The following is an 18,590-nucleotide window of genomic DNA, read 5'->3' as shown; positions in this document are numbered from 1 at the left end:
TCTAACAGACTCATTCATGAGGTCCAAGACCATGGCTAATCGCAGTTTAGCCATTTAAAGGCAAGCAGTTAGCATCAACTGACTTTTAACAGAGTAGCAACTTGCACTTGCCTGCAAGTGATATATGCACCTGCACTTTTATGGAAAGAACAGCGGGTAGGAAAAGGTAGAAAAAGCTCTTTCTATGTAGCTTTGTCAGTTAACTTAGAAGAGACTTGGAATTAAATCAGGCCTCAACATATATGATTGTGTGTCTAGGCATTGCTCAAATGACATCTATGCTGGCAGAATCTCAGATGGTGACAAGAGGGCATATAGGAGCACGATATACCAGCTAGTTGAGTGGTGTCGTAGCAACAACATTGCACTCGATGTTAGTAAGACCAAAGAGCCAATTGTGGACTTCAGAAAGGGTAAGATGAGGAAACACAAACAATACTCATACAGAGTTCAGAAATGGAGAGAGCAAGCAATTTGAAGTAACACACACAACACGCTGGAGGAACTCAGTAGGTCGGGCAGCATCTGCGGAAACGAGCAGTAAATGTTTCAGGCCGAGACCCTTCATCAGGACCCCAGCATCTGCAGTGTATTATTTGAAGTTGCTGGATGTCAATATCTCCAAGGACCTAACCTGGTCATAACATATTGATGCAGCTATAAAGATGGCAAGACAGCAGCTATATTTCATTAGCAATTTGAGGAGATTTGGTTTGTCACCTAAAGCACTTGAAAACTTCTACAGATATACCATGGAAAGCATTCTGACTGGCTGCATCACCAAGTGGTATGGAGGAGTGGAAGTACAGCATAGAATCACAGTTGCAAGAAGCTGTAAAATTATCAGTCCCATCATGGGTACTGGCCTCTGTAGCATCCACGACATCTTCAAGGAGTGGTGCCTCAGGAAGGTGGTGTTCATTATTAAGGACCCCCACCACCCAGAACATGCTGTCTTCTCATTTTTATCATCAGGAAGGAGAAACAGAAGCTGGAAGGAGCACACTCAACGATTCATCAGGAACAGCTTCTTCCTCTCTGCCATCCAATTTCTAAATGGACATTGAATCCATGAGCACAGCCTCAATACTTTTATTTGTTTTTGCACTACTTGTTTTAACTATTGTACACACACATTACAGTAATTCCATTTTTTTCTATATTTATCATGCATTGCACTGTACTGCTGCCACTAAGTAAACAAATTTCCCAACATATGCCAGTGATATTAAACCTGATTCTGAATTAAATAAGGTCCATCCTGGCTTGCAGAGCTGAGTAATCTCGCCATCTAGATATAGAAGTGTATTAGTATTTACAACTTAACCCTTCTGTTGTCATTTGAAAAGTGAGACAATGAATTATTTTACAAAATCATTACATGTTCTTATGGATTGGAGATCTAGCCAAAAGATTCATCACCCAAAAATTACAATCAGTATCAAACTACTAATTTACAACAAACCCATGTTTGGGAATAAGCTTAATATATCCAACAGGATAAATTAATGAAAAGGACATAAAAACAATCTGGCCAAGTACAAACATTTAACTTAAAACATGAAAATTAATATTCTGTAAGATAACAATGGAATTTTTGTGGGATAGTGCTGAGGTGTATATACCAGAAGAACTAATTTTACACTTTCTTGTTTATGTCCTTCACAAACTCCCAATCCTTTTCCACCAAGGAAGTCAAGTGGGAAAAACTTAATATACAATTTAGTTTCTGTTAACCTCAGCCTTTGCCATTCCTTCCACCCCACCAGTTAGTGTTACAGTGAGCCATACACGTGTTCCACACTACCCCTACCACAAACATTCATTGTAATAGTGCAGTCATGCAGTCAACAACCATCGTTTTTAATTAATTCCTAGAATTAAAAGGTACAACTACATATGGGAACCAAAAGGTCTCAGCCAACAACACCAGTGCTGTGAACCTCCAAGAGTTTCAGGCCTATTCCACTCCAGATATGAAAAATCACTGTCCAATGCCTGTAGAAAAAGCAACTGTGGTTTCAAGAGCAATGCAAATTCTAAAGAGGGAAGTGAAGGCTGTGCAATCTATGTTTGAACTCCAAATAGAATCCTCCGGTATAATAATCGACATTCCTAAATTAAGTGGAAACTTGATGTAAACATGATGAATTTCATTACCGTAACCAAAAATTTGGACAGACCTGTCACTTCCACATCAACTACAATTCACATAGAAATTAATAACCTAGCTCTATTTGAAAACTGCTTCTCTCATCAACAAGGTCTTTCTACCGCAAAGTTGTATTTCATTCAACCTCACCTAGCAATAAAAATATACTTGTTCATTTAGATGTTCAAGGACATGCACTAAATCATTAAAACTTGGGAAGGACAATTTCCAATGTGTCATTACATTAAGTCTTAAAATGGAAAAGCACACTTATACCCTAATAACTGGACAGAGATTACATTTGAATAAAAATAATGGAGGCAAATAAACAAAAGAAAATTCTTAATTATTGCCATAAAGCTTTTACATTGCTCTTCTCAAACTTTCAGAAGGAATTTCACCAGCATCGTAAAGCTTCCAGAAGACACACGGATAAGAAATAAACTATTCAAAACTTGGGAAGATTCCAATGAAAGTAGAAAGTTGCCTAACATCAATTAAATGGTTCATATTTACCTTGGCATGAGCTGGACCAAGTTCATTTAAAAGTTTGTACTCTGGTTGAATCTTGTTGAAACGGGCTAACTCATTCACAAGACACATAGGGGTTTTCTCTTTGGGGTTTGCCATGTTTGAAGGAACTGAAAAATAAGTTGCATCAGTCAATATAGTTGCTTTTGCTTCATTACTAAAATTAGCCTTAAACAAGAAACCATAATACAATTGATTACAGTTCATTGGGCCATCTGTTAATTGGGGCAGCCACTTATTTGGGACAACTCTTAAAGAACAAAACCCAATCAAGAAAATAGCCTTCATTTATTTGGGACATTACTGCTTAACTAGAGCAGGAGACTGTTGCTGAAGAGTTTCTAACTTGCATCCGTCACATGCGCGTTGCGTGGCCATTAAGACGCTACGTTGTGCTTAGAACGAAGTTTCAAAATAGCGTCACTTGCGAGTTTATATTCAAGAAGCAGGTATTTATGTCACTGAGCAATAAACAGTAGGATAATTCAGAATGTTTTTCTCATTGCGATTTCAAGCATTCAGGCTTTGAGATGTCAGAAATGGCCAGGTATGAAAATGAAAAGATTTCACTGGGTCAACAAATTAGGAACTACAAAGAATTTGAAGGTACCAATAAATCATCTTGAATGCTGCAGTTCATGAATATTTGGAGGATGCAATCATTGAAAGCACAGTTTGAAGCAATCCAATATCTGCACTTGGTGACTGCGCTGATTTTGCTCATCTACAGTCAATCAAAAGAACACAGAATACATTGAATGAATTCTTCTGTCGATAACTATTAGGGACTAGTACAGCCTTAAAGTACTGTAGTAGTTTTGGTAGTGTTCCAATTTATTCTGTATTTCATTTAAATACATAATTTGTTAATCAGTTTAATGATAGTTTGCTTTTTTTTAAATAATCGAAGTGTATTGGTTCCAGTGTGCAACAATTAACCAGAATCCCCTGTAACACACACTGATTTTCACTGCCAGGGACAATGGATTTTGAAGTACTGAATCCTCCCCAACATATCCCCTGGACTAATCAATTTAAAAAAAATCTTAATAAGTCATAATTAATAATAACTACTCTGGTTCAATCCGATTAGCAAAATGACCTGCACAGAATAGCCCTCCCACAAATATTCAGCATACCACTGTAAATCAGCTTCTTTCTTCCTCCCTTCAATCCCATTCCTGAAACCATTTCTGTACATACACTCAGTGGACACTTTATTAGGTATATCTGTTTATCTGCTTGTTAATGCAAATACCTAATCAGGCAATCATGTAGCAGCAACTCAACATATAAAAGCATGCAGATATAGTCAAGAGTCAGTAGTTCAGACCAAACATCAGAATGGGGAAGAAATGTGATCCAAGTGACTTTGGCCATGGAAAGATTTTTGGTGCCAAATGGGATGGTTTGAGTATCTCAGAAACTGCTGATCTTCTGGGATTTTCATGCAAAACGGTCTCTAGTGCTTACAGAAAATGATGTGGAAAATTAAAAACATCCTGCGAGCAGCAGTTCTGTGGATGAAAACACCCTGTTAATGAGAGAGATCAAAGGAAAACTCTACAGTTGAAGACCATACCGAGTTCCACGCCGATGTTCCAGCGGCTCAATCAGCAGCAGGAGCAGCGCACATTGAGGAGGTTTCTAGCAAGTCAACAGCGTTCGGTTAAAAGGAGAGCTTCATAGGTGTTCAGTATCATTCCAATGGCACAATCAGTGGCAGGAGCAGCCCTCAGTGAGGAGGTTGCTCACAGTTCAGTGGCACTCGCTTAAAAGGAGAGCCTCGTGGGCATTCAGTGTCATTCTGGCAGCCCAATCAGCAGCAGGAGCAGCACAGAAGAGTAAATAAGGGTATAGAAGGGACAAGTGAAGCAGCCATTGCTGGGAGTGGGCCAGTGCTGAGAGTGGGAGTGGCTCTGGGTAAGTTGATAAATTACCCTTTTTTCTTACTGTGTCAGGGGTACGGAGTATAATTTAAAAGGCACTGTGTGTTCATGACGGATGTTGGAGTTCTGGGAGACCCAGGCTCCCAGGGAACTACATCTATGTGAAGTGCATCCAGCTATAGCTCCTCGAAGACCATGTTAGGGATCTAGAGCAGCAGTTGGATGAGCTTTGGCTTGTATAGGAGAGTAAGGAGATAATCAGAGTTACAGAGAAGTAGTCACCCCTCAGTTACAGGAGATGGGTAGCAGGGTGAATTTCAGGAGAATAAATGGAAAAGTGAATAGGCAGTAAGCACAGAGCACTCCTGTGTCCTTCCCCTCAATAATGTGTATACTGTTGTGGGGGATGACCTCCCAGGGAATGCCACGGAGACCAGGTTACTGGCACTGAGCACAGGTCTGTGGTATAGAATGGAAAGAGGGAGAAGAGGGAAGTGGTAGTGATATGGGACTCAACAGTCAGAAGTACAGATAGGAGATTCTGTGGACGTGAACAGGACACCTGGATGATATGTTACCTCCCAGGTGCCAGGGTCAGGGATGTCTGAGATCGCATCCACAGCATTTTGGAGAGGAAGGTACAGCAGCCATAAGTCTTGGTACATATTGGTACCAATGACATAGGAAGGAAAAGCAATAAGGTCTTGAAGAGAGAATTTAGAGAGCTAGGCAGAAAGTTGAGAAGCACCTGGTAGTAATTTCGGTATTGTTACCTATGCCACACTCCGGTGAGGGTAGAAACAGAACAATTTGGCAGATAAATGCATAATTGAGAAGCTGGTGCAGGGGGCAAAGCATCAGGTTCCTGGATCATTGGGATCTCTTCTGAAGAAGGTATGACCTGTACAAAAGGGATGGGTTGCATGTGAACCAGAGGGGGACCAATATTCTTATAGAAAGGTTTGCTAGAACTGCTGGAGAGGGTTTAAACTAATTTGGCAGGGGGATGGGAACTGGAGTGAAGGGACTCTGAATAGGACAAAATTGTAGCCAGCAGGGTGAGTATCAATGCATTAGGGATGCAGAATATGAAAGGGTAGCAAATACAGTACTCAGTGTTATATCTCAACGCACAGAGTACAAGAAATAAGGTGGATGATCTTGTGCTCTATTAGATTGTCAGGTTTGATGTTGTGGCCATCAGTGAATCTTGGCTGAAGGATGGTTATAGTTGGGAGCTGAATGTCCAAGGTTACATGTTGTATCAGAGGGCTAGGAAGGTCAGCAGAGGTGGTGGCATGATTCTGCTGGTAAAGAACAGCATTAAATCAGTAGAAGTGACATAGGATCAGAAGATGTTGAATCCTTGTGGGTTGAGTTAAGAAACTGCAAGGGTCATAGGACCCTGACGGCAGATAAATACAGGCCTCCTGACAGTAGCTGAGGTGTGGACTGCAGATTATAACAGCAAACAGAAAGGGCAAAAGGCCTTTATGAGAGTCATAAGAGATTTCAACACGCAGGTATATGGGAAGATCAGGTTGGTAATGGATCCCAAGAAAGTGAATTTGTTAAATGACTTTTTAGAGCAGTTTATCATTGAGCCTACCAGGGTATCAGCTACACTGGACTGGGTGTTGTGTAATAAACCAGAGGTGATTAGGGAACTTAAGGTAAAGTCACCCTTTGGAGACAGTGATCACAATGTGATTGAGTTCTACTTGAAATTCATAGGGAGAAAGTAAAGGCTGATGTAGCAATGGAGTTAAGGAAATTACAGTGTTCTGAGAGAGGAATCGGCCAAAATTAATTGGAAGGAGAAGCTGACATGGATGATAGCAGAGCAGCAATAGCAAGTTTCTCAGAAAAATTAGGAAAGGCAGGATAGATGTATATCCACAAACAAAGAAATAGCCAAATGGCAAAATAGTACAATAGTGGCTGACAAGGGAAGTCAAAACTGATTTAAAAGCAAAAGAGAGGGCATACAACAAAGCAAAAATTAGCAGGAATATAGAGGATTTGAATGCTTTTAAAAACCTACAGAACGCAACTAGAAGAAGCATTAGGAGGGAGAAGAGGAAATATGAAAACAAGCTAGCAAACAATATCAAGGTGGATAGAAAATGCTTTTTCAAGTACATAAAAAATAAAAGTGAGAGGAGAGTGGATATAGAACCGCTAGAAAATGAGGCCAGAGAAATAAAAACAGAGAACAAGGAGATAGCAGATGAACTAAATGCTTCAGTCTTCACTGTGCAAGACACTAGCAGTGTGCCAGATGTTGAAGGGTGTGAGGGAAGAGAAGTCACTACAGTTACTATTACAAGGGAAAAGGTGCTCAAAATGCTTAAAGACCAAAAGGTACATAAGTCACCTGGACCAGATAAACTGCACCCTAGGGTTCTAAAAGGGGTAGTGGATTGTGGAGGCATTAGTAATGGTCTTTGAAAAATCATTAGACTCTAGCATGGTTCTGGAGGACTGCAAATGTCATTCCACTCTTTAAGAAAGGAAGAAGGCAGCAGAAAGGAGATTACAGACCAGTTAGTCTGACCTCGGTGTTTGGGAAGATGTTGAAGTCAGTTATTAAGGATGTGGTTATGGAGTACTTGGAGACACAGGACAAGATGGGACAAAGTCAGCATGGTTTCCTTAAGGGAAAATTTTGCCTGATAAACCTGCTGGAATTCTTTGCAGAAATTATAAGTAGCATAGATAAAGGGAATGCAGTGGATGCATCAAGAAAACCCATCTTGGATTTTCAAGAAGGCCTTTGACAAGGTGCCACACATGAGGCTGCTTACCCAGTTAGGAGCCCAAAGTGTTACAAGATATTTACTGGCATGGTTAGAGCATTGGCTGATTGGTAGGAGGCAGAAAGTGGGAATAAAAGGATCCTTTTCTGGTTAGCTGCCAGTGACTAGTGGTGTTCAGCATAGGTTGGTGTTGGGTCCACTTCTTTTTATGCTGTTTATTAATGATTTAGATGATGGAATAGATGGCTTTCTTGCCAAATGTGCAGATGATACAAAGATTGGTGGAAAGGCAGGTACTGTTGAGGAAACAGGTAGGATGCATAAGGACTTAGACAGATTAGGAGATAGGGCAAGACAGTGGCAAATGAAATACAATGTTGGAAAATGCATGGATATGTACTCTCGTAGAAGGAATAAATGTGCAGACTATTTTCTAAATGAGGAGAAAACCCAAAAATCTAAGATGCAAAGGGACTAGGGAGTCCTTGTGCAGAACACCCTAAAGGCTTGGGGGTGGGGGGGGGGGGTGTCATTGAAACCTTTTGAATGTTGAAAGGCCTAGACAGAGTAGAAGTGGAAAGGTTATTTCCTATAGTGGGGAAGTCTCGGACAAGAGAGCACAGCCTCGGGATAGAGGGGCATCCATTTAAAACAGAGGAGAAATTTCTTTAGCGGGGGTGGTGAATTAGGGGAATTTGTTACCAGAAGCAGCTGTGGATGCCAGGTTGTGTAGTGTGTTTAAGGCAGAGATAGATAGGTTCCTGACTGGCCACAGGATCAAAGGTTACAAAGTGAAAGCTAGGGAGTGAGACTGAGGAGGGAAGAAAAAGGATCAACCATGATTAAACGGTGGTGCAGAGTCAAAAGGTCAAATGGCCTAATGCTGCTCCTATGACTTATAGTCTGTACCTAATAAACTAGCCACTGAGTGCACAGCAAGTGTGAATTGGCATTTTTTTCCTGACAAAGATGTGCTTGGTAAGTAAGAGGCCTTCAAAAGTGAATTTTGGAGAGTACAGAGTTTGTATGTTCTTATCAGAATAAAAGACAAGGCTAACAACAGGTTTAGGGAACCTTGATTTTCAAGAAATGTTGAGGCCTTGGTTAAGGAGGTGCATAGCAGGTACAAACAGGAAAGAACAAACAAGGTACAAAAGAATAAGAAATGCAAGAGAACATTTAAGAGGATAATAGGGGTTAAAAGAAGGCAGAAGGTTGCTTTAGGAAACAAGGTGAAAGAATATCCCAAGGGCTTCTACAGATATATTAAGAGTAAAATGATAGCAAGTGACTAAATTGGTCTACTGAGATCAACGAGGTCATCTATGCCTGGAGCTGAAAGATGGGGGATATCTTAAATGGATTTTTTGCACTTGTATTTACTTGAGGTACAGGAGCAAAATCTAAAGAACTGAGGCAAAACAGCAGTGAGGTTATGGACCGTATATGGATTACAGAGGAGTCACTACCCGATAGATGGCAGTGCACTTGGGTCACAGCGGCCTCTCCAGGTCCAACAAATGGTACAGATGTTTGTTTTAAATATTTTTCTGGTTTATCAAGACCATGTTGGACATTGGTAATATAAAATAATGCAAGCACTGTATATTTGATCATCGGCGAGATCAATGGCAGGGGTACTGCTTGTTGCATGTACAGGCCTTCATGCCACTGTGTCACTTATTACAGCCACACAAGGAAGGAGACACAGAGGCACAGAGGGCATGCTTGACCGGGGCTAAACCCTGCAGGCCACCTTTCCCCATCAGGTTTTGCTCTCTGGAAGACAAGCTAATTTGCTTTCATCTGCGGCTAACCCATCATTGCTTGCTTGTTCTTGCAGAAAAGTGGCTCCAGGACAATGTTCCTTGTACAATCTATCTTCAGCCATTCTACTCAGTGACTCGATGAAGGAAAAATAGTGGATGTTGTCTACATGGACTGCAGCAAGGCCATTAATCAAGATCCCTTATGAGAGACCATTCAAGAAGGTTAAGTTGCTTGGCATTCAGGGTGAGATAGTAAATGGATTTGACATTGACTTTGCAGAGTAGCCAGAGCGTGGCAGTGGACTGCTGCTTCTCTGACCGGAGGCCTGTGACTTGTGGTGTGCTGAGGGATCAGTGCTGGGTCTTTTGTTATTTGTCATCTTTATCAACATTCTGGATGATAAAATGTTGAACTTGATCAGCAAATTTGCACATGACAACAAGAATGACAGATGGAATTTAGTGCAGACAAACAATGAGTTTGAGAGGGTAAACCAAGGAAGGACCAACACTGTGAATGGTAGGACACTGAGGAGTGCAGTAGAACAGAGGATCTGGGAATACAGATCCACAATTCATTAAAATTGGCATCAAATGTAAATAGGGTCATGAAGAGAGATTTTGGCATACATAAATCAAAAGAACTGAATACAGGAGTTAGATGTTCTATTGAAACTGATTAAGAAGTTGGTGAGACCTAATTTGGAGTACTGTGTTCAGTTCTGGTCACCTACCTACAGGAAAAACATCAACAATAATATTAAGAGTAAAGAGAAAATTTACAAGGATGTTCTGGTACTTGAGGACCTGAGTTAGGGAAAGGTTGAGTAGGCTAGGACTTTATTCCCTGCTGCATAAGAGAATGAGGGAAGATTTAATATAAGTATACAAAATTATGAGATCAGGTAAATGCAAACAAGCTTTTTTCAACTGAGGCTGTGTGAGACTAGAACTAGAGGTCATTGGTTAAGGGGAAATATTTAAGAGGGACTTCTTCACTCAAAGGGTGATGAGATTGTGGTACAAATTGCCAGTAGAAGTGGTCATTGTGGATTCAATTTCAACATTTGACACAAAATTTTGGATTTTGAGGTCTAGGTGCAGGTTGATGGGACTAGGCAGTATGGACTAGATGAGCCAAAAGGCCTGGTTCTGTGCTGCAGGGCTCGTGGACTCTATAAGTACAGGGTTTCCACAACTACACAAGCTTCTTATGAAAACAATCCACACTTTACCTCCTTCTTAAGCTAGCATAGTCTATATTAATTTTCTGTGCCATCAGAATAGCTCACAACATAAATGTAGTTAATTTTAGAGAATAGACCACTTTTTCTTCAACTATAAAAGATAACTGATATAATACAAGGTACTTTCAACTGCAAATACACCATTTCATAAAACAACAGTATTCAAAGTGCAGATTTTTCAGCATTCTCTGGTTAGTCTAATATAAATCTAACCCAGTACTGTATTTGGAAAGGGTGGAACTTTGTTTCCTTAGTATATTAACACAAAAATGACAGCGAAATCTGTTATCCAAAGTAAAATTTTAAATTTTTATAACAGTATGGTATATATTATAACTCTATGTACAAATTTGACAAAAGACAAAATTAGACTAGGTTGATTTGAAGCAGATTTGATTTGCACAGAAGTGAAGACAACTGTAATATCCTAAAATGAAGGTCACCTTAGGATGACATTATACAAACTCTTTCAAGTCCCTCAAAGCCAATCAAAGGATAGTATAGAGAACAAAATTAAATTGCTTTCATGTGCCCAAAAATTAGATATTACATCTTTGCTGTAATTTTCAGAAGTGTGCCATAGAAACAAGTGGTTGAAAAGAAAACCATATTTGGGTTAGATATAACAATAAATAGAGCTCCCCAGTACTACTTGTCATGTGCATTAATGGAGAATTCTAAATAAAGTACAAAACAATGATTTCAGAGATCCAGTGAAACACTGACGATATATGATGCATCAATGTACTTAAAGCAGCAAAGGAAATAAATTTCCTCTTCAGTTATTATTCATCAAAAATTACCCACATTTAAACAAATTGTTAAAGGACACATATCATTAAATTCCATTTCACTTACAAAATTCTTAACCCAATGTATATTTAAATAACTTGAGTGTCTGTTCTCTCCAGACATTTTAATTCGCAGAACAATAGTTTTATTGCTTGGAAAAAGCATTTTGGATATCCTGTACTTGAGATGGTTAGAGAATTCTGCTTTGAGAAGATAAAGGAATTACAGATCAAGATCAGAAGTGCTGGGCCTGGGAGAGAAAGCTAGATTACAGACATAAACAAAGTTCTTGCAGCATGCTATAAGATGAAAGGAAGTTGATCTTGACAATATAAACACACATTTTGGCCTTAAGTGGAAGTGGCATTAGGAAAGATTCATGGTGCCATGACTGGTCAGTGGAAACTGAAGAAGGGACTTCAATTTTGCTTCACATCAGATAGGCTGATTTCAATGACAGTAATAGAGGAAGGGCAGAAACCGTTCTACATTTGATAAAGCTAATTCCCATCTTCTGTCATTAATTAACAGTAATCAAGTGGAGGCAGGCAGAAGGCAAGGAGAAGAAAGAAAACAATAAGATAACTGGTGGCATAGGAGGATCATCAAGGAAATGTAATGGAAAAAATGATCATAAATCAATGTAGATTTTCAGAATTTGCTACCAAGGTGGTAAACCAAGGAACAGATGCCTCGGAAGAATGTAAAAAATGAAGTAATGCAAAATTACAAAAGACTTAAAAGTTCCTGATAAACAATGAATTAATACACTATTACCGTGATATATCTGGGAAAAGCATCCAAAGTACAAATGTGTTTACGGAACAGCGAGGTGACATCAGCTATGCTCTATAGGTTAGGGTAGTATAATCTTTCCAGAGGAACTATGCAGACAAAGCCAATAGAGAATACCCTATATCATCTGAAGTTAAATGCAGGCTCTTTTAGCTATTTCATAGTCTTCCAGAATTCTGCAATCTGGAAAATCAAGCATTTACAATGAAGAAAATAGACAGTGGTCTGCATGCTAGTGTTGTTCAGAGTTCTCTATAGGTAACTAGAGGAACTTCAATCACCATCATTCTTCTGGAGAAGCACTGATACTACCCAAAGCACTGTCAAATCCAGAGCATGGAATACTGCCTTGCTATCATATAGCACAGGGCTAACTGGCTCATTGCATATTCTGAATAGTAATAACTGCTAGCCTTGCCAGATTTCATGAGCTGGAATATTAATTCAGTGCAGCATTTTGCAGTTGAACAAAAAGATTAAGTTAGTCCAGGGGTTACTAACCTAGAGTTCATGGACCCCTTAATTAATGGTAATGGCCCATGGCATAAAAAATGTTGGGAACCTGTGAGCTAGACCAAAACATTGTAAAGAAATTCATCGAACATCAATACATACCTGCAGCTGCGGTGGTGGAAGTAGCAGACACAGAGGGTAAAGCTGAGCTTTGAAGTGGTCTACTTGCACTTTCTGATGCCAGAGGACCGAGGCCAGAAGGAATACTCTGGCCAACAGTGCTACCCATATGAGGCTGAGATAGACTGGAAGATGAGTTATGAACCTGAATCTGAGACATTTCGCACTTCCAATTCATTAACTTTTAGGAAGATTAGATTTACAGAAGACTTTAGAGGTATTGGTTAAGATCAGAAATATGCAGGAGCAGGATCTATCTGAAAAACAAAATGAAAATTATCATAGCTCAGCAGTTGCAATAATTAGCCACAAAAACCAATCTCTACTACAATACTGAGCATTATCATGATTTGAAAATAAGAGATTTATAATTTAATACTTTTACGTAAAGTGAAGCTTTAAATTTAATAAGCCTGCAACTTTAACACAAAATTTTATACTGCTCCAAATGAAAATGCTTAGTTATCCTCATAGTAAACAATGGTCAAGCAAATCAATCCATAAAGTAATTAAGTGATATGGAAAAAAAGTGCCTTTTTCCCATCTGATTTACAATTTAGTTTCTTTCCACATTATGAAAGAAAAAGTATCTTAAAGTAGCTGCCATGTATCATTTTCCATCAATGATTCTGCGCATGATGCATCGTAAAGATACTAAAAAACGCGGATACTCAAGTTCCTTATTTAACCTGTCTCAGTGTGGGTGGACTTTAGGACCTGGGGGAGCTGAGGACCCGCTGCCCGCGGCTACTACTGAATCCGCAGTGTTTCTGTTCCGTTGACGGAAAATGATGAAGATTGAAAATAAAGTGGAAGTAATAAAGCGATCAGAAAGAGGTGCAATGCCATCGGTCATTGGAAAAGCGTTAGGCTACAGTTGGTGAACAATCAGAACAATTTTAAAGGATAAAATGAGAAAGGCCCTGCCCTGGTGAAAGCTACAATTATTACTAAGCAACGAAGTGGTTTAATTATTGAAATACATATGTTTCTTAAATGTTTTATATGCATAGAAAGGTAAAATATACTATATACTAAGATAAACGTTTGACTGACACTAAATAATACCAAGTGTACCTGTTCCGACTTACACAAAAATGCGACAAAGACAGACTCAAGACCGGAACTCATCTGTAACCCGGGGACTGCCTGTACTTTAAATCATCTCTAGATTACTTACAATACCTAAAACAATGTAAATGCTATGTAAATAGATGTTATACTGTATTGTTTAGGAAATAATGACAAGAAAAAAAGTTTGTACATGCCCAAGCAACGAGTGCTGGACAGAGAACTTCCAGGTTTTCCTAATCTGCGGTTGGTTGAATCTGCACATGTGGAACCCGTGATAAGGAGGGCCAACTGTATTAGAATATCATAATTCCACTTCTGAAATCTGGCTTAAACCCAATCTATATTTAGATTCAAATTGATCGTCAGGCTTTCACATTATATTTTAAATGTCTGTTTTACATCTTATGTCTTCTTGGATCATCCTATTCTCACCAGCATGTACTTCCAAAGAGCACAAAATGGATAACAAAACAGATTTTTAGATAAACAGAAATGTTTTTGAAGCTCAACCCTAAGGGGAATAGTAAACCATGATTCTGTTAAATTTCTTTTTCTCCTTAAAATTGTACTTTTAAAAACACATGCAGTACCTCCCATTTTTCTTAACACTTTCACAGGTTAGTATCATATATCACGATCTGACCCTTTTAATGACCTCCAGGAGTCATAATTTTAATAAGTGTGACCATATTTCTAACTAGCAAAACTCTCCAGAATCAAGGGTCACAGGGTTGATTAATTCCACAGATCACCATTTATTTTTCAGAGTGTGCACTAGCTTTTCAGTGGTATTCAAAACACTGTTTACTCTCCTACTCACCTCTTGTAAAGAAAATAATCTGATTTCTCAGTCTCATTTCCAAAGTGAATTACTTCACGTTTTTTTCATGCGCAACACTATCTGCCACTGTCTTGGCCAACTGTTTGATCTACTCATGAACTTTTTTTTAAATAAAAAGTCCTATATCCATCTTCTTAGCTTCTTTAAATAGAATCTTCAACTTTCATTATACATTTCCAGAAAGCAGTAAAACAGAGATTGACAAAAATGCCATCTGAACTCACATGTTCAGATCATACAAGAGATCACACAACTAAGATTGGAACATAAAATTTTTGGCAAATTGATGGGTTTGATTGACAGTAATCTATTCTACAAGTGGAACATCTTGGCTCTGAGATTAAAGGAAAGTGGACATACTTAAATATCACAGCCAAACTATTCAGAAGCACTTCTCAAAGAGGATGGCAGCAATGTAAAACTTCCTCAAAAAGCAATTAAAACTTGCTAGTTGACTTGGGATCTGAAATTGACAGCCTTCTTGCTAGGCAAACATATTACAAGACAAAGCCTTTGGGCACTTAGACTGAGTTCACAGATCAGAGTCTGATTAAAAATGTATTCTGAATGATCCTAAACAGCATACACAGACTAGAGTACAATAGTATCTCTTTAACTGCAAGGTAAAATCTGACCATATAAAGCAAAATAACGTGTGAGCCTTTTTGATCATTACATGCAAAATACTTTTTAAAAGAGTTAACATATCTTATGCATTTAGATCTTCTACCCACCATTGTTCTGTTCAAAGTTTATACAGGACATTCTATCACACTGATCCCTTGTTCTCCTATTCCTTTTTCAGTAATGAATGAAGTCATGCCATTTTCCTATTTTTGCTCAATGACATCCTATTAAGACATCTGTTACTACAATTCCTTATATTTGGATTTTGAAATTTTGACGTTGCACTCATACCAAATCCTTTCAGCTGTTGTTTTAAAACAAGGAGCCTTTTGTCATCTCAAACTACTGAATCTCCCATGAAACTAAGGAAAAAGGGAACACCCAAACTATATTTTATCAGAGCCATAATATTAAATTTGATTATTAAGCCAACATGCATGAATTTTCTCCATAACAATTTAAGTAATTCAATAATTGTAAAACATTTGACAATTTTAAGGATATGGTAAATGAATGTTTTCTTCTGGAAAGAAAACTTAATATTGAAGACTGGCATTAAATATACGGAGAAAGAAAAATGCTACTGAGATTGCATCAATTTTAAATTCAACACTGAGAATTACTTAAAAATTTTTAAAAATCCCATGCTCTATACAACTGAGGCTTGAGAGAAAAAACATTTGATCAACTACAGAAAAATAATAAAAAGAAAAACAGAGGGAAGCATTATAACCATATAACAATTACAGCACGGAAAGAGGCCATTTTGGCCCTTCTAGTCCGTGCCAAATTAGATTGATCTTAAGAGTAGGTTAAAAGGTTGGCACAACATCATGGGCCAAAGGGCCAGTATTGTGCTGTAGTGTTCCATGCAATTTTCAGTATCCATTTATGGACTGATTGAACATTAAAACTATTTAAAATAAAGATTTTATTAAGGATCATTAGCTTGTTAGCACGCTGATAAAAATCTAATTTTGTAACCTCTGAAAAATGGAAGCAATGCCACTATGAATGAAAAAATTATATTCAGCTATTCCCTTATGGAAATGCAGGATTTTAACCTTGTTTTCATAGTATCAACCTATTTGCAAATAATTGAGTAGCTAACACCAAAAAGATCAAATTATTCAAGTTCCATAATTATAGGTCTCTGTTTGCATTCATAACCACTCTTCCTGGTATATTTATATATGTCTAATAGTTTAATGCCTTTCATATACTGGGGCACAGTAAACAAAGCAACCAGTAACGTTTATAAAAATAGATTACTTTAACAAATGTTGCCTTTTTAATTAAATCCGCCTACTTGAGTCAAGGAAATGTGTACTCAGACTATAAATAGGGTCCTGACAAAGGGTCTCGGCCCGAAACATCGACAGTGCTTCTCCCTATTGATGCTGCCTGGCCTGCTGTGTTCTACCAGCATTTTGTGTGTGTGTTGTTTGAATTTCCAGCATCTGCAAAATCCCTTGTCTAACTATCATAATTATTTAGTGCATGTCCATTGAGTGTGAGAAAAATTCCTGTTTTTTAATGCCAAAACTGCAATAGTTAGTTAGTTTGAGCATTCCAATTTAGGACCATGTTTCAAAAATTGAAACTCATAAAATCTCTTGCCATCAATATTATGGACTACATCAAATTTCATGTACTACTCTGATCTACACCAATGCCTTGTTACAACATACTAAATTTAAACTTCTACTGTAGTATTCAATGCCTTAAGGAACAAAAAGAATGCCATAAATAGCAAGTCTGGCAGCATCTGGGCTGTGCATTAGTGTTTTAAATTAACAGACTTGCTGATCATCTCTTTCATTGATTCCCAGATTTGGAGCATTTGCTTTTGAAAATATTTTATGGTCTTCACCACTTTAACTACTTACAGCCCTACAACCACAACACATCAGCACAGAAATCACCATTCTCAAAACTTAGGATGACTTTTACTAAACTGGACTGTTAATGACAATCATATAAAAAAAAACAACGTATTGGAACTCGTCTACATAAACTTCACTGTTTACACAAAAAAGCTTATAGCATTACAGAGTGTGGGGAAAACAAATTGGCAAAATTTAAACCCATGTTCTAAAACTTGCAAACATCAAAACTAGCTAAGAGATGAGTGGTACATTTACAATGCCGAAGACAACCCTAGGTAAGCTATTACGAATTAAGAAAAACAACCTTCCGAACCCTCCCACCTCACCCCCATTTATAAGTGAGCACAAGAGGAACTTGTATTTGTGGATTATGTTTGAGGATCAGGATTGTCAGTCACTATTCCATAATCTGAATTACCAACTTCAAAAGATTCTGTACCCTCTATTTCACATATTATTCTGGCATTTACTATAAACTCTTTGTTTTGATACTTAATATCATCTATATCACCTACATTAGAAAACATTTGTGCTCACGATTTATTAAATGACAAACAGGACATTTTCAGCTACATTACCACAATTCCTACAACAATGGAAACATTCGCTTAAGTAACATTTCCTTTCAGAAGTTCTGACAGGAGGATCCTCGGGGAAATTCGCATTCGTAGAGCAGTTTGAAGTAAGCGGAATTCTGCGAGATGGGGATGAAAGGGCGACTTGGAGTAATCAGGTCACGAGTCGCGTGAACGGACTGGTGAAGGGTTGTGACTCCAATAACTGTCCCACAGGTGGAAGCTCCCGGCGGACTGCTCTCATTCCAGGGCTGTAGCCCAGCGACCAGACAGCTCACATGAGCCAGAATGCGGCCTAATCGTTTTATGTCGTCCCACTCCTGCCCCTTCCAACTACATCCGTCAGTGTAAGCGGCTTGGGAGAGTCCGGAGCCAACGTGATTTTTCTGGCCGCCGCCTCCACTCCCAATCCCCCTCCCCCTCCCCCGGCGACCAGCCAGGCCTCGGTAAGCGAGCAAGTAAAAAGTTCCCAAACCGGGACCTCGCACCGCTCTCCCTTTTCAACCCCCTCCTCCCCCAGCCCAACTCACCTCCTCTCTTCAAAAAGCCTATGTGCAGCTGGATTTCTGAAGAAACGAATTAATCCATTCGCTGCCAAAGCAGGAGAATGAGCCGCTTCCCCGCTACCGACACACGGCAAACACTAAAGAGAATCGGACGAACCGGCGGCGGAACCGACCTTAACCGCTTCACCTTCCCAGAGCCCCGCGCGCCACCGGAACTGATGTCGCCGCGTTACCACAGAAACTGTGCCCGCCCCGCCAGCTGGGATCGCGGAGCTGCAGCCGGCGCATGTGAAGCGACTTCAATCGTTTGACACCCCGCTCGCACTTTCAGGTTATGACCACCCTCGAGTGCATTTCAGCTGTGGTGCCGAACCGGTACCAACACACAAAGCGCTAGCTCAGGCAGCATCTGTGGACGTTTCGGGTCTGCACTGGGAACTCGTTGCTCCAGATATCAGCATCTGCAGTCTCTTTGGTCTGCATTTCAGTTTAGATGCTGAACGAATGGAAC

At 39.2% G+C, this 18,590-nt stretch overlaps 1 protein-coding gene across 6 annotated transcripts in view; it reads right to left on the bottom strand.

Moving 5' to 3' along the window:
- stau1 (staufen double-stranded RNA binding protein 1) overlaps nt 1-18,291 on the bottom strand; it is a 46,844-nt gene extending 28,553 nt beyond the window's left edge. For 4 of the 6 annotated variants that reach the window (XM_059980589.1, XM_059980591.1, XM_059980593.1 and 1 more), the window contains exons 1-3: nt 18,104-18,290; nt 12,550-12,824; nt 2,669-2,793 (exon numbers count right to left, since the gene is read on the bottom strand). In XM_059980589.1, the coding sequence (XP_059836572.1) occupies nt 2,669-2,793; nt 12,550-12,745 (321 nt within the window). In that variant the 5' untranslated portion in view covers nt 12,746-12,824; nt 18,104-18,290. Of the gene's footprint in view, nt 1-2,668; nt 2,794-12,549; nt 12,825-18,103 lie in introns of all 6 variants that reach the window. The other 2 variants (XM_059980592.1, XM_059980590.1) reach the window with 2 other exon arrangements.
- Nucleotides 18,292-18,590: the final 299 nt, after the last annotated feature.

This window comes from Hypanus sabinus, chromosome 9 (assembly GCF_030144855.1).
Source record: "Hypanus sabinus isolate sHypSab1 chromosome 9, sHypSab1.hap1, whole genome shotgun sequence".
Lineage (NCBI taxonomy): Eukaryota > Metazoa > Chordata > Chondrichthyes > Myliobatiformes > Dasyatidae > Hypanus > Hypanus sabinus.
This window is presented reverse-complemented; position numbering and strand designations above follow the sequence as displayed.